The 16,283-nt window shown below is 37.0% G+C and overlaps 2 protein-coding genes across 5 annotated transcripts; both read left to right on the top strand.

The window, feature by feature from the left end:
* The first annotated feature begins 83 nt into the window (after positions 1–83).
* On the top strand, positions 84–4,681 carry LOC106669942. The gene is made up of 2 exons (XM_014399847.2): positions 84–2,143; positions 3,975–4,681. Exons 1-2 carry the CDS (start codon positions 103–105, stop codon positions 4,247–4,249), a joined length of 2,316 nt encoding a protein of 771 aa, XP_014255333.1. The 5' UTR covers positions 84–102; the 3' UTR covers positions 4,250–4,681.
* Positions 4,682–6,595: 1,914 nt separating this feature from the next.
* On the top strand, positions 6,596–12,953 carry LOC106669952 (intraflagellar transport protein 20 homolog). 4 transcript variants are annotated; one of them, XM_014399871.2, is made up of 5 exons: positions 11,421–11,810; positions 11,939–12,051; positions 12,348–12,526; positions 12,594–12,748; positions 12,812–12,953. In XM_014399871.2, exons 3-5 carry the CDS (start codon positions 12,403–12,405, stop codon positions 12,926–12,928), a joined length of 396 nt encoding a protein of 131 aa, XP_014255357.1. In that variant the 5' UTR covers positions 11,421–11,810; positions 11,939–12,051; positions 12,348–12,402; the 3' UTR covers positions 12,929–12,953. The 4 variants fall into 4 exon arrangements, with proteins under 4 accessions (XP_014255359.1, XP_014255357.1, XP_014255358.1 ...); XM_014399873.1 differs by lacking the exons at positions 11,421–11,810; positions 11,939–12,051 and adding an exon at positions 6,596–6,939; XM_014399872.2 differs by lacking the exon at positions 11,939–12,051 and having other exon boundaries at positions 11,423–11,810.
* The last annotated feature ends 3,330 nt before the right edge of the window (positions 12,954–16,283 follow it).

Genomic DNA, 16,283 nt, shown 5'->3' with positions numbered 1-16,283 from the left:
TGTTTTGCGCGTATTTTCGCCGACGTATTTGATCAAATTAAAAAAAAAATTATTATTAAAACTACATAACAAAACGTGCTATTTCTTACTCTTTTCTAACTCATGTGTGTAAATTTCGGTAAAAATGTAACAACAAAATCAAAATTTAAAAAAAAATCATTTATTGCAAAAACAATGAGAAATAATTTTACGGATCGCTCGTCTTCGGTTTGTCAGTTAGCACAGGTATCGGAAACCAAAGATGCACAGGCGTATCAAGAATGTCCTACTGGTAAGCTGAAGAAGGTCGATGGTGTCCAAATATGCAAAAGGCCGATTTCGCACGAATTCAACGCAAGGCCTCCCATAAACAAAGAACACACTTTTGTGTTGGACCGCTCGGGAAAAGGTCCTTCGAACACAGCAGTTTCAATAGTGTCACGAGACGCACCCATCGACAGTGTCATTCGGAGAAAATCTTTCAAAGATTTGGTTAGCATTATAGACGGCGTGCTTGCCGCGAAAGCAGGCGGTAAATTTTTGCTGAAGCTAGAAATCAACAACAGAGTACGAAAGAATACACACGAATTGAACAATGTTAAAAAGAAGGGGAAATTTTTCAGTGAAGTGGAAACTCAGAGCAGCTGCTTTAATACTAAAATATTACAAACTTGTCGATCGGTGAGCGTCACCGAATTGACCGGGTTCGTCGAACACCCAAGACCACCAGAGGAAATTCACCTAATGCCTGTGGAATTGGCTGAAAATTATGTTTTAAAAGACTGCAGCCCTCGTTTACTATCATCAGTTGGCGTCAAGTCAAAAAACCAAAATCCTCTCGATTTTAAAGAAAAATCACTTTCAGAATTGTTCAAAAGTACATATTCAAAATGCAAACAAGATGATAACGTCTTAACTTCTAACTACGTTAAAAAACTCCGAGAGGATTTTAAAGAAATCGAAAAACATTTATCGGAGGATAGGGACATCATTTCAAAGGCGATTAATTATTATAAAAAATTAAACGACGATTCTGTAACAAAATATGCTGTGAAAGACTTATTTGAAAGCCAATTCATAAGCCATCTTGGTTCAATTGGCTATCATTATCGCACAATAAAGAAACAAATTATAAATCTGTTAAAAACAGACGATCAACAAATCCTTAGTGACCTTCACCTTATTAATTCCTTAAAAACCCTAAGATCTAAACAGATAAAACAGATTCCAACAATAGGCTGGAAAGGGACAAAAATGGATTCATATGAAGAAATGTCTGAAAAGTTGGAACCGTTACGGATCACAAGAGTCTCTGGACCATCTTCTTTACAAAGCACGAGCTATTCTGATGAGCAGTCTGATATAAAATCAACCGGTAAGTCATCAGTAAGTGAAGACAATGAAGAAACATTGGAATTAGAAACTTCAAGTAATGGCTCATGTGCTTCTGATACTTCTTGTAATAGTAACACGAGTACTACTGATACTTCAATTGTTTTGAGTATTAAAACAGTAGGTAAAGATGAGAAAACCGATAAAAGTAAAACTGTGTCAGAAAAAGCCTTATCGGAAGAAGCAATGTCAGAACGAACTCCTAAAAGCGAGTCGACTTCTGCTGACGAACCGCCAGAAGATTGCTTGCAAGTTTATCAAGACGAAACTTCAGGGATAATCGAATGGAAAGATGTCGACAGGCTTCAAAAAGCGGATGCCCAACTGAAAATCAAGCAGTCGCTGATTTCTTCCAAACTGGCTGAAGATAAAGCGATCAAAAAGCGCAGGCTTTTAAAAAACTGTTACAATCCGTTAAAGAAAAAAGACAATTTTCGTCCGATTAAATTGTACATTTTTAACAGGCGGGACCCTGAACAAGATAGAACTTTCCTTAAGATGATTAAAAACCAACCAGTACGAGATGATTCGAATATTTCTGTCACGCATCACAATATGAAATCCAACTCGAATCCATCGATTAAAAGAAAAACCGTCAAACTATTGTGCATAGCCGATAGAAAACCGTCTTCGTTCAATGGCAAGAATTTACGAAAAAACAGCTTTCCCAAACTTAACATGCCAAAAAAGTGGAACGCAATCAATATATCTGACCGGTCACTTGCTCACTATGCTGCTTATCTCGGCCAAGAAAAAAATTTCTCTAAGATAAGTAAGTTTAAAAAAATATTAACACGCGTTGGTGAGTTCAAATATTTTATTAATTTGAAATTGATCATTTGATTAACTGAGCTAAAACGGTCTTATGAACAAGTCGACTTATCGCACTGTTCTATGGTAAAAATGATCTTTTGATCCTGTGAACACAGTTTTGAACAGGCCTTCTATTTTGATCAAGTTTACCTACGAAAAACATCAAAAATGTGTCTCATTATAGTAAAACTACGAATATGACTGCCTGCTGATAAAATTGATCTTGTAATCAACTTAACTTTTGATCATGTCTACTTTATAGCAAAATTTATATCTTGCTCAAGTTAATCTGTCTTAATTATTTCGTCAGTTTTGTTTATAATTTTTTTAAATAGTCCTGTTCCGATCAAACTTACTTTGTAAATTTGCCCTCCTCTTTTGATTTTTTTTTCAGGTTGAAAACAAAACTAAACTTATTTTTTGGATAGATCAACTTACGTTAACTGACCTTTTGATTGTATCGCCATACGAAGACGTCTACCTACTGACAAAACCAAGAAGCAATTTTTTAATTAGGCTGAATTTTGCCATAAGCAAACCTGAATAAATAATCAGTTCAAAAGCCTGATCAAAAGCTCAGTTGATCACAAGATTGGTTTTGTCAGTAGGTAGTCGTCTTCGTATGGCGATACTTTCAAAAGTATACTCTATAAAGTTGACCTGATCAAAAGCTTAGTTGATCAGGTCAACTTTATAGCAAAATTTATAATTTGATTAAGTTCATCTGTCCTCAAACTTTGTGATCTGCTCCTTTAGAACTGATTATTTATTCAGGTTTGCTTATGGCAAAATTGTTGTTCTATCCCAAACAAACGCACTTTTTAATTTTAATCTCCTCTTTTATAGGATTTTTGTGGGTTGAAAATGACATTTCTTTGTTTTTCTTTAATGAAGTTCACATTTGTAAGAAGCGTTTTTTTAATTAAGCTGAATCACCTTTATGTAAAGGCTCGTCAATGTTCAAATTTAATGGAACTAAAATAGAAATATAGATGACGTACGTTTTTGATTGAATTGATCCGACCATACTTGTGATCAGATTTTCTTCAGTTTCAACTGTTTATTTAATCAGCTCTACCTTTTGTAAAACTGATATTTAGTTCAGGTTTTAAAATTAAACTGTCTTTGAGATGAAATTTACATCTGATTAGGTCTTTTAATCCTGTTTCCGTTTGGCAAGAGTAATTTTTTGATTAGGTTCAGTTCTCTTCGAACTGAATTTTTTTTAGATTTATTTCTTGATAGGCTAATTTCTATATATCGGATTCACCTTATCCAAATACAATTCCAAGTTTTAAAAAAACTTATCTTTTCATTGGGTTCACTTTTGTTAGGTCTTTTGATCGCATTTATGTAAAACCTATCTTTTGATCAGGTTTTTCGATCGGTTTGACTTGTGATCAGGTTACCTCTTATGATTGTTGCCTAAGTTAATCTGATATTTGATCAAGTATACCTCAAACACAACGATCTTATATTTGTCAGAAAAAATACCTTATTTGGTGCAGCAAAAATCTAACTTTTTAACTCACATTGTGTTGTAATATTACATGATCTAAGTCCGGTCATGACTTAGTTATATCGATGTACTCAGCAACACATTAGATTTTAAAAAGTACGGATTTAAAGTTGAGTAATTCTTACTAGTCATATTAAATATGAATTGGCCCAAGTGGGACAGTCATTTTAACTTTAAAATAAACATTAAGTAAAGCGGTAGTGCTGTTGAATTCTATGCCGACCACAAAGTTATGTCGAATCAATTTAATCAACGACGTGATTTGTTTTAGATATTGTCCAGGAACGCAGCGATCTTTCGAAGAGCGAGTGGAAACACCAAGTGACCACAGTCCTCGAAAGAATAAATAGAAAATTCCATATTTGCCACGATCCACAGAGGCCAGATAATAGCGTCGACAGTGCTTTCAAAAGTTCGTCTCCTGCTGAAAATTGCTTCAAAGCATCCTCGACATATGGAGAAATGACAAGCAGAGTTTCGTCCAAATCAACAATTCCGTGTAAAAAACGAAAAACAGAAGCGAAGAGAGCGTGTTTGTTAATGTAAGAACAAAAACTGGTTAACGCGTTAAGCAACCATTCAGAAATTGTCACCGGCCGTTGTTTATGTTATATGCCTTCTTAAAAGGATTACTGGCAATTTGTTCTACAATTAACTCCGAGATAAACGCTAATTACAACAATAATAGCCAACAGAAAAAGAAGGGGGTGTACATAACTTCGGAAGGAAGGCCGGTATCTGACAGTCGATAACACAAAGATACTGCCATCAACAAGAACTGGATAATAATATGACTTTTGTACTGAGTTGGAGACTTCATTTGAAAAAAACACTTTCCTTTTAAATAGATTTTTATATAAACTACAAAAAATAACTCAACATGAGATATTAATTTGCTTGATAAGAAAATAAATCATAAAATCTGATGAATAGCAGAGAATGTAGCGAGAAAATCTATGCGGTCGAATGGAAAATAATACCGACATATTTTTAAGATATTTATTAGATTATTTTTACTTGATCAATAATTAAACATTAATTTCCGAAGAAATAATTAAGTAATAATTAGTAATTATTAAATAATTAGTTAATTATCAAATTATTAACATAGAGACTTAACCAAAATAATTGTTTGTAAAACCTTAAAACCTGCAAAGTTAGTCCAGTCCGTTAAGCACTTTTACAGAACAGGTATATTTCAGGCGAAACTTATGACTTATGATCATCTACCTCTAACTAATTTGACTTAGTGAATTAATCAAGAAAGAAGAAATTAAAGTTGATTTAATATAAAATTAATATTAGAAAAAGCAGCTTGAAAACTAAGAAGAAAACTTTTTGTTTTATGTACATTTATAAAATAGGTTAAAACTTCGTACGATGCAGTCTTCTGGAGAAATTGAGAGAAAAAACTTCTGGAGGGATTCTTTCTTTTTTTCATTCGCATCTTTTGATCAAGTTGACCCTTTGCTTGAACAGGTCTACTTCTAACAAAAATAATCTTGTGATCATGAACAACTAGAATTGGCCTACAATTGTGAATTCTTTATTGTCAAAATTGTTTTATTAGGTTCAGGTCTACTTTTGGCAATACTAACCTCATGATCTGGTCTTTCCATGGTCATATCTTTCAAACAGGAGCCGTAGTGAACTTTAATATTTAGGTCTTCTAATCGCAAAACTGATCAAATGATCAACTTAATTAAAAGGGTCACAAATTAAAGGGTATAACATTGGTCTTTGAAGAAAATTATTTTATTATCAGACTGATCCTTTGAACAGATCGTCTGATTTGCACTTTCTTATCATATTTATGAATTAATTCGTCCTAAGACGATCTTTTGATCAGGTCTACCTACTGATAAACTGACTTTATCATTCATCGACTGAGCTTTGATCAGGTCTACTTCATAGCAAAAGTTATATTTTGATTAGGGTTAACTGTACTCAAATTTTATCGAATTTATTCAGGCTTGCTTATGAAAAAGATGAAAAAGTTTTTGAATCGTCCAATTACGACTAACGACCATACATACTTTGTAATTTTATTCTGGTCTTTTTTATTTTCTGTATTTTTTGCAGGTTGAAAACGAGTCTATGCTGACCTTTTGTTTAAGTCCACATCTATAATTAATTAGACTGGTATCTAAGTTAACCGTTCTTTTGATTAGATCAACTTTATGATCAGGTCCTTTAATGTTCAAATTCAATGTAAGTAATGTTGATATTTTGATCAGTTTTATTTCTGATCACACTGATTGGACGCACCTTGAATTCACTTCTACTCATTCAACTATTTTATCAGGTTTGCTTTTTATAAGACTGATATTTACTTCCGCGTCGAAAATCGAACTGTCTTTGTGATGTTTATTTCTGATCAAGTGTTACGAACGCCAAAAGTGATTTTTTTGTGAGGGTTTAGTTTATTTAGACCTGACAGAAAAGTGATTTTTTCTTTAGATTTATCTCTTGATAAGTTAATTTTTATGTATCAGATTCACCACTGTATAAATGATCTTTTCGTTGGGTTCACTTTTCTTATAACGGGTCTTTTGGATAGCATTTGTGTAAAACGTATTTTTTGACCGATTTGATTTATGATCAAAACGATCTTTTCATCAGATTTACCTCTAGTAATTTTTAAACAGATTACTTCTTATCTGGAGTGAAAAAGCTCTCTTGAATAGGTCCGCTTCTGGTAAAACTTATGATCAGGTCTCATCTTTTGAGCAGATCCATTCTCATTATTATATGTATTAGATTATTTTTTTGTTTAAAAACTTACTTTAGACTTTTTGATTTATTTTTTATTTGACTTTTCAATGTTTTATTAATACATTCCACCAATGGAAGTAACAAGCAATCACATGATTATTTTAGAATTGTTTTTCATAAAAATCTCTTAAAGTTTTTATTGCAGGGCTTATATTATCAGTTAATGTTTTAATTTTATACAAACAAGTACAAGGTTTAGATATTTATAATATGTTGCAATAAAATTTCGACGGTTCTTCCTCCTCGTACTCGTCATCCGTAGGATTTTCCAGATCGTAGTCGAAAGGCTCCCGGTTCAGGTCAAAAGAGTCAGCATCACCACCGGCCATCGTTTCTACCCTCGTGTGTCTTCTGGAAAGGGATGCTTCTGCACCCTCGTTCAAAGGGCGCTCTTGACAGCAGTCTTTTCCTTCTTCCATCTTGTTCCAGTCGACGGCGTCCCCAATGATTACCCGGTTGAGGTACGTGTACCGAATCCTTTTCAGTTGTCTTATTATGAAAGAAAACCTATACGCGATCCCGTCTTCCTCTTTGAATACAGCGTTGTCACAATTGAGCGAAGACAAAGCGTCTAAAATCTCCCTTATGTCCTCTTCCGAAGAGGCGTGCTTTGACAAAGCTTGTTCAGACTCCGGATCGCCACTGTATTGTTTCTTCCTTAGGCGGTTTTGTAAAATAAATTTGTCAGACCCGAGCGCGACTAAAATCATGCAATAAATTCTGTTAATTTTCTCAGTTCTACTGTACAAACTATATAATAATTCCTTGTCTTTTTCCGGTAGCAATTCTTTTACAAACCTTTTGATGTATTTTTTGTTTGTTTTCTTCTTTTTCTTCTCGAAATCGTGAAACTCGTCGTCAAAATTTTTGTCCAGTGCGAGAATGAATTTAATTCTCTCTCCGATCGCAAAGCTTTCTGTATCGTCACTTTTATTATCGTCACTGAACGAATCAGTCTGATACGAAAAACTCGCCTCGGATCCGCTATCCTCGTCGAAACTCACGTGTATCGATTCCGGTGCATCTTCCATCGACAGCCCGGCAGAAAATGGGCTTCGGTTTCTCGTCGAGGCGTAGTAAGCACAACTTTCAGACAGTTCCCAGACGAGGTTTTTCGTCGTTTCGAGGTGCTTTGTCAGGATCGAGTTGAAAAACAGCCTTTCAGCGTTGTCCCCGTCGTACCCAAATATATCGGCCAGAGCTTCCTTCCTTTCCAAATAGGCTTTTCGCATAGCGACAAAGTCATCGATAAGTTCCGATAATTCCTCCATCGCCTTTTTTCGATTTTTCGTTCAAAATAATTTAGCACAGATGTTTCAAGATTCACTCGACTAAACGTGGTTGAATCTTCAGTGCTCAAATAATACAACAACAATAACTCAAAAAGAAAATTAATAAATGTAGCTCGATCGCCATGACCACCCTGGTCTCTCATTTTTGCATGGTTTTATCCATTAACAATAAAATTAATGTTGAATCATTTGGCACTGTGTTGTATTAATGATAGTGATAACTATGTCACACAAACTCAAAATTTCATCCTTCGTCGTTATTATTATTGACATTTTTTTATGGATTTAGGATTTCCCATTTCCCATGTGCCGAATGAAGTGGGCATCATTACCCAGATGAAATACTACTAAGTTGATCAAAGATCGAGCATGTCTTTGTTGTTGTCCACCTTTAACAGATTTCTTTTTATTGTTATTTTAAATTGGCTATGTCCTCACGGGACCACCATGACCGACAGACCAGAAGGCTAGACTTGTACTTTGTATTCACTGATGAATTCATCCAGAAGCCCATATGCATAGCTCCTACCTGGGAAGTTCAAGTTAAGTCCTATCAACGCCCTCCAATGAATTAATCGTCTTCAAAAGGACTTTCCTGCAGCCGTATTTGGGATATTCCATTGTGCATTGTGACATGGGAAAGGTACTCCGCTTAAGCGCAGGTGACTCCTATTTTTGGCATCTGTTGATGTCTTGTTGGCCGAAAATCCAAAATTTTTATTATCTTTTTTATGGACCGACGAATCTAAGTTTACAAACAATGGGATACAGGTGGAATTTCCGTACATGGGCGCAAGAAAACCCACATGTAATTCAACCCAATTCAATCTGAATAATGGATACAAAAACAAAAAAGTCAGATAGCCAAGCAGCGCCAAGTTCAAACATTAGCTCAAAGATGGTGCTGAACTGCAAAACTAAACTAAACAAATTAGGTAAAAAGCAGTCACCCACTGCTGGGTCACAGGATATGTGAGAGGAGATGGCAAAGAAAAGGCAGACGCCCTTACAAATGGTCTGCTTTACCGCTGATACGGCCACAGCACTTTCTGTGACATAGGAATCGATGAGCACCTCAGACAAAAGGATAAAAAGAAAATGAAGGAACAACTTATTCATTGGACACAAACAATCCAAGAACCTCCTAACAAACTTTAGAAGGAAAGACGTAACAGAATGCATTAAAGGGAAGAGGAAAAACTGCTAATCCTAACAGGATTCTTAGCAGGACACTGCAAACTAAACGGACATTTAAAAAAGATTGGAACAATCCAAGACGGCACATGCAGATTCTGCAAAGAAACAGAGAAGATACCAACACACCTATTAACAAACTGTAGTGCTACATTTGCCCGCAGGAGGAAGTGTTTTGGGACGTACAAGGTGACCGTAGAAGAGATTCAACCACTGAAACAGGGCCCACTGATCAAGTTCCTTGATGATCTAGGACTCACCGATATGCTGTAAGCACAGAACTGAGGATACAATAGTTCTTAAAAGGCGCAGTGTAGTGTACATCTACAACTACCATCAGATAAGTTTCTCAGTAAATGTATAGCGTGGGTTATGCACGTTAATACGCTCATGGGGCCATAGTTTTTTTTCATTTACTTATTTATTTTACAACTGCATACAAAATGCAATAAGCAAAAATTACGTTATTTACAATTATATACATATAAACATGGACATCCAGTGAAAGAGGCCGTAATTGGCCATTATGGCGTGAAGTCAACAACAGTCCCTAGCGGACCATACATTAACAATAAAAATTTAAAGTGTTCATCGCATTTTTGAGATCCTCAATTGGCTGCAGGTTGAAAAATATGCGTGAAAGATCAGGAAAGAAGTACAAACACGCAGAGGAGACTTAGATGACCTAAGCTGTTTGTCGGTCCCTAAACATCCCACATGCCATATTTTATTATCTTCTAATACTACGTAAAAGGACAATCGATTTGTATGTAATAAAATATATGGAAAGAAAGAAACCCATATTTAAAAGAAAAATTACTTTAAAAAGTTTTTTCGGTCTCTAGGACTCATTGGCAAGAACAATCTGACAGTATTATAATATATTTCGGCTGATATAAATTTATCTTCGATATAAAATCTGTGATGTCACGACCGTAGACTCCCCCATGTTGCTGTTTAACCAATTTTAAAGGCTTAACACTCACCATGATTCATTATTCATCATCATTCCAAGATCCAACAAGTTTTCAGAGTTGTCGACAGCATCTCCTCTGATGTAGGGAATATAGAGAGTTGCTTGGGTCCTTATTGCCTTATCCTCAAATCCAACTGACCGCTGCTTCAGAGTGAGGTGCGGCAACGCGTTCTCGTAAGTCAGACAAGCCGGCGTCCCACAAGGGAGCATTCTTGGTCCAATCCTTTATATAATTTATACCGCTGACCTACATATACAACCTAATATTATCATCACCACCGGACGATACCGCAATTTTGTCCTCTAACTCGAATCCTATCCTTCAACATCCACGAACACCTTGAGCTTATCGAAGTCTGGTGCAAAAAGATGAGGACAAGACTGAACGAAGAAAAATGTACTCAGTGTCCGTTCACATTGAAAAAAACAGTGCTCTCTACTGTACATCAAGGACAAAGGGTTACTGATTTACATTCTACACGAATGACTATACCTACACAGCAGACTGACACGGAATCCCCATAAAAGACTTAAGAGATAACCTTAACAGAAGACTTGGACAACTAGGAAGACTTCTAGGACCAAAAGCCGTCTTGACCGTCACCACTAAACTAACCTTACACAAGACTTTATTCCCACCACTTTGGACATACGGAGTTTTGCCAAGTCATCCAAACCCAGCTTATCTAGTCCTACCATTCAAAAGTCTTCGGACAAATCGTCAAAGCTCCCTACTACGTCACTAACCTCACTATCCACAACGGCCTCAACATTCCTTTTATCAACAAGCTGATCTGTTCCCGATTACAAAAGTGTCATATCAATCTCTCGATGTATCCTAACCCTCGACCTCTCTTTACACATTCACAACCTTAATCGACGATGGCCTCGAGACCTTCTTAATTAATCCCTCACATTGAGTGCCACCATCAGCTGGTTTTTCAAGGCATGTCCTAGTCCGGGTCCAGCTCTGGCATTAGTGTGACTGTGTGAAAAACTAATAAAAAATTGTAATATTATAGGGTGCTTATTATAAAACAATAAAAAAATTGACTAATGACGAAATTGTTTCATTTAGCCAAAATAGAACGAATTCACGTGACGGTGCACGTAGTGTTACACAATGTTTTCAAAAATTACTACTTTAATAGTAGGTATTTCCTTTTACTTGTGTTTGAGAATTATTTGGTGGTTCTGGCCCCTCGTTCACGACATCCAACGGGTGGACGATAAGCCATCTAAATATGATATAAGAAATAATTAAGCGCCCAGAGCTAAATCCGCTAATACTTCCTGTTGAACCAATGTCACTAAATTTCTAAAGTAAACCTATTTCGGTAAAAATGTGAATTGAGAAAGTTTTCCCAAACATCTGGTCCATATGCCTTCCGTGAATAATTATCTGAAAATATCATATGGCATCAAAATTCGTTTTGATTTTATGATCAAATTTTATTTACAGTTACTTCAAGGCATGTTATCTAATGTCTAATTGATTTTATTAAGTAAAAACTTATGTATTAAACACTTTACACCAACTAAACATACAGATTCGAGAAGCATGTTATAAAATTTATGTTGTAGAATTTTTTAATTAAAAAAAAATGTATCAGAAGAATGTTTTTGTTTAAGATTAAACGTTTTTATTTTACAATACAAGTATGACATGTGTACAAACGGTTTGAGTTTAGATTGGTTTTCTTGCCAATCGCGCCCAGCTTGGCCCTGCAAACCTTCGGAAAGTTTCCAATTTCGTTTCGATTACCGCACAGCTATTACAATCGTATTTCTTGGCTCGTATCTGTATTTGCTGTATTTGCTCGTGTTGATGACATACGTATTGATCCTGGCACTGTTCTTCCAAACTAAGGTAAGGCACGTAGTTGAAACTTTCAAAGTTAAAAAGGCCACTGTACACGCGTTTTTCCTTTAAAATGTCTTCTTTTACGTTGTGAATTTCTATGGGAGACCTGCTTTTTTAAAAAAAGGTGAATTTAGAATTTAGAAACAAGACGATAACCGTCGACAGAAGCGTCGAGAAGTCGTTATGGAAACGAGTCGACAAACATCGCCTAGTGGCAACTGTTGTTCCGGTTGTTTAACATACCCAGGTACAATGCGTTAATTTTGTTTTAATAAAAGGGTTGTATCATTATCCTGATTAAACCCATGAACAAATAGTGCCTCTGTCTATACTGTAAACAATAAATAACAATTTTTGGAATGACCGTTATTAATGGTTAAAGTTTTGGATTACTAGCCAAATTTCCCAGTATGTTAGGTGTAGTAACGAGTACTTCTTGATATTTTAACACTAATGCTCAAAAAAGGTTTCTTTTATTGTTGTGACTTAAGCCTTACTTTCTTTTCTCCTGGCGTTGTTTAAAAATTGTACAAATTATTTCAGCCTGAGAAAAATCTATACGAAGTTCGAAGCGTTGAGAGAATTCAACTCGACCTAAATGTCCGAACGCCTGGCGGAGCTAGCCCTCCATTTCGATGAGTTGAGCCGGCTTCGTATAGTCGAACCCGAGGTAGCCTCGAAGACAAACGATCTTAAAGAAGAATGCAACGAATTCGTGAACAGTAAGACACACATGTCGGTTTTGCCGTGATTTTCACACTGATGACAGCCGAGCCTTCAATTTCACAGGCATCGAATCGTTTCAAGGGATCGCCGACGGATTCATCGGCATTATCGACGGCTTGGCGCAGGAGGTGAACAAAGAAAAGATCAAAGCTATCGGGGCACGAAATCTGGTCAAGTCGATGGCGAAGCAGAGGGACGCCCAGGAGCAACAGCTTAAGGTAAACAACCTGTATTTATAAATATTCAAAATATTTTTTTTAAACCTCTATGTTTTCCTTCAGGCGCTACTTCTTGAAAAATCAACTGAGCTAGAAAGGCTCAGGATTCAACACCAATCCCTTCTTAGAACGGAAAGTGTACAAGTAGAACTGTTGGACAGACTGTTATTAAATCAATAAATTATGCAAAATCATTTTGAATACACATATCTTTTACTTATTATAACCTTCACAGATAATTTACAAAATTACATTTTTAAGTGCTTACATTAGTACTATAAATATGTCTTAAAATTACATAAAACTTTAGTGACTGGGAGTTTTTTGGTGGTCCTTACAAGGGCTGGTGTTTTTAGGAAACGTGGCGTTGAGAAGATGTATCTGGTGGCCGGGACCGTTAATGCCTGTAGGTAGAGAGAGCAGTTGACTGAGGTCCGGGGCCGTGAATCGGCTGACTCTAAATCGGTTGAAGGGACTCTGGTGCAGCAGTTGGCCGAGTGCAGTGGTTTGCCCGTAGCCAAGTCTTCTATGTTGAGAAGGCGAGTTCTATGCTCATGCTGAGAGTACTCGTGCCATCGTCGTGGGTGCATTATTAGTGATACGCGAGAACGAGAGAGAGAGAAAAGAGAGAGAAAGAGAGAGAGAGAGAGAGAGAGCAGTTGGCAGGTCCGGGTACTTGAATCGGCTGACTCTACATCGGTTGAAGGGACTCTGGTGCAGCATTGGCCGAGTGCAGCAGTTTGCCTGTAGCCAAATCGTGCGTCAGCTCTCATCTTGAGAATTAAAACGTCCAATAAGGCCGGAAGGCTAGGTGCGGACGTTAAAGATCCTCATTGTCCTTTTAAGGACGACCGAGTATACGGGAACGCAATATAGCCAAATCGGCTATGTTGAGGAGGCGAGTTCTAGGCTCACGCTGAGAGTACTCTTGCCATCGTCGTGGGTGCTTCATTTCTGATAAGCGAGAAAGAGAGAGCAGTTGGCCGAGGTCAGAGGCCATGAATCGGATGACTCTACATCGGTTAAAGGGACTCTGGTGCAGCCGTTGGCCGAGTGCAGCGGTTTGCCGGTAGCAAGTCGGCTATGTTGAGAACAACATTTTTGTGAATGCTTCATTAGTAATAAGCGAGAACTCGTCGGAGAGACGAGTCTGTTATCGTTGTCAATTAGTGATTGGTGAGAGCTCGTCGGGTAGACCAGTCTCGAAGTATGATTGAACCTCATCGGGTTGACGAGTTTGAAGCCAGTGGGGCAGTGCCTCTGCTTATATATGCACTGGCTCTGCTCTGATTCGCTGCAGACTGGAGGACGAGACTATTCCAATGACACCTAACGGGTACCGTGGTAACAGTAGGTTTCCACTACAAAACTATTTGTACTCAAACACCTCAGCCTTCTAGCGTATTGTACTTTCCTAGTTCCTCAATTCAGTGCAATCGACTCGATCCGTCTCCTAAAGAGGTCTTTGCTACAATTCCTTTCCCTGGGTTTTCTTTATATCCCAGGTTATGTCTCCATTGAGCGGTTGCTTCACAGTCGAAGATGATATGAGTAGCTGTTTCTTCATCTTCATTGCATAACCTACAAATAGGGTCGTCATTGAATTTATCCATGTTGTGTAGGTGTTTTCACAGATGAAGAGATGCCAGTGACCAGTAGTCCTATCACTCCTTGGAAATTAGCCCTCTCTTACTCTATAGAAGAGCGGTTGTGTCACTTTTGGTGAGGAATGTTTTAACACAAGCAACATTACTGTGTCAAGCACCTCTAGAGTCCATCAACATCTCCTTTTTTTAGATCCATTCTGGATTCTTTGATGGAAGATTCTGTTCGTTTTGCTATCGCAAATATAAATTCAGAGCCTATATATGGTCTTACATATCCTCCTCTGGACAACGTGTCTACCTTTTCGTTACTCAAAAATCCCTTGGGTCTTGATTCCCGAGATATCATCAGGATGTTGTTTTTCCAGATTTTAGAGATTTCGACGCGTTCCCTGATTAATTTTGATCTGATTTTTTTTTTTACATGGCAATGCTTTACTGGTTGGCTATCCTCTCTTAAGGAGATTTTTTTGTTAGTGTAACGTCCTTTTAGATTTTTTAAGGCACAAGCGTTGGTGGCATGTATTTCATCTTGAAAGATCGAGATGTACTTCCCTAATGAGTCTGTTCATGTTTTGAGCTTTTAGAGAAAACGCCTGATCCGTTTCTTTCATTTGTTTTGGAGCCATCTGTAGTCAGACCCCATTTCTAACAATGGGTGTCTGCTTTTATTAATTTGATGTGTGCCTGTTGTTTAGGTTACCTATCCAATTTGATTGTTTCTGGAGCATAAATGAACTTTTTCTAGCTTCTCCTTGTATAAATATTTCCAATGGAGGTAGATTTAGCACTGTTTATGGTGCAGTTAACGTGGTTGTTTAAATTCAGTTTCATTCATCGTAGGCCTATGTATGCTGCCTGATGTTTGGTAGCTTGTTTTTGCCGAGCTTTTGCCACGAGATAAGTGATCCATAGGTTATGTAGCATTTTATACTTTTTGCTGGTTATTGCTGCCGTATACAGGCAGTGAGCCACTTTTGGTTTTAGTCCCCAAAATTTCCTTAGAGTTCTTCTTGTTGTCATTAGCGATATTTTGCTTTCTTGTTATGATATGTTGCAAGTGAAGGTTCAGGTTAATTTCTTATTCATAATAGAAACATTGCTCTTGTATTTCTATGTTTCTTTTCGTGGTGCAATCAGTGTAGTTTTGGAGAGGTTTGCTTTAATTGCTCGTTGTGATTGCTCTACCATGTTTAGTGCTCTTTGGGTGACCTCTTGCTGACTCTTGGTCTGACTAGTATAACAATAACTATGCATTCCAATATTCTAACTTCGGTTGCCCTGAAAGGTTTAAATGGAACCACAAATTTCTTGCGTGCGCCAAGGTTGCCTACTGAGCCCAATTCTGTTTTTGTTGTTATCGATGATTTGCATCGGTTGTTGAATGACGTATTCATGCCTGTAGAACGAAAATAAAGGATGTATGACGATAATATGGCCATTTTTACAAATAACCAAGAGGCTTTAAAAATGAATATTAATGCCCTGGCCAAATATTTCCACCAGTTTAATCTTACAGTTAATCTTGAAAAATGTAAAGTTGTTGTGTTCTGTACAGGACGCCCACTTGCTTACAACGAGAAATGGTTTTATAATCGGCAATTGACTGAAATAACAAACCGTTATAAATATTTCGGCGTTATCTTAACCACCCGTCTTTCTTTTATCCCACTTATTGGAGAGAGTTTCATTCCCGAAAATGGCAATTAATAGGGTGTGGTAAAATTTCCACAAGCAGCTAATTACCTCTCCTTCGTAAATATAAGGTTTTTCAATCGATATATTACTCTATTTCTTGCTATGGTGATCAAGTTTGGGTCTCGAGGCTTACGATGTACTTGTGAAAATCCACTATTTCTTTATAAAGTGTTTTCCCTACCTTCTGCCACACCTCGTTACTAGAACTAAGTTGTTTTCTATTTCACTACATT

This window comes from Cimex lectularius, unplaced genomic scaffold (genome assembly GCF_000648675.2).
Source record: "Cimex lectularius strain Harlan isolate CLEC.00 unplaced genomic scaffold, Clec_2.1 scaffold146, whole genome shotgun sequence".
Taxonomy (NCBI): domain Eukaryota; kingdom Metazoa; phylum Arthropoda; class Insecta; order Hemiptera; family Cimicidae; genus Cimex; species Cimex lectularius.
Note: the sequence above shows the minus strand (reverse complement) of the source record. Positions and strands in the feature narration are given on the sequence as shown.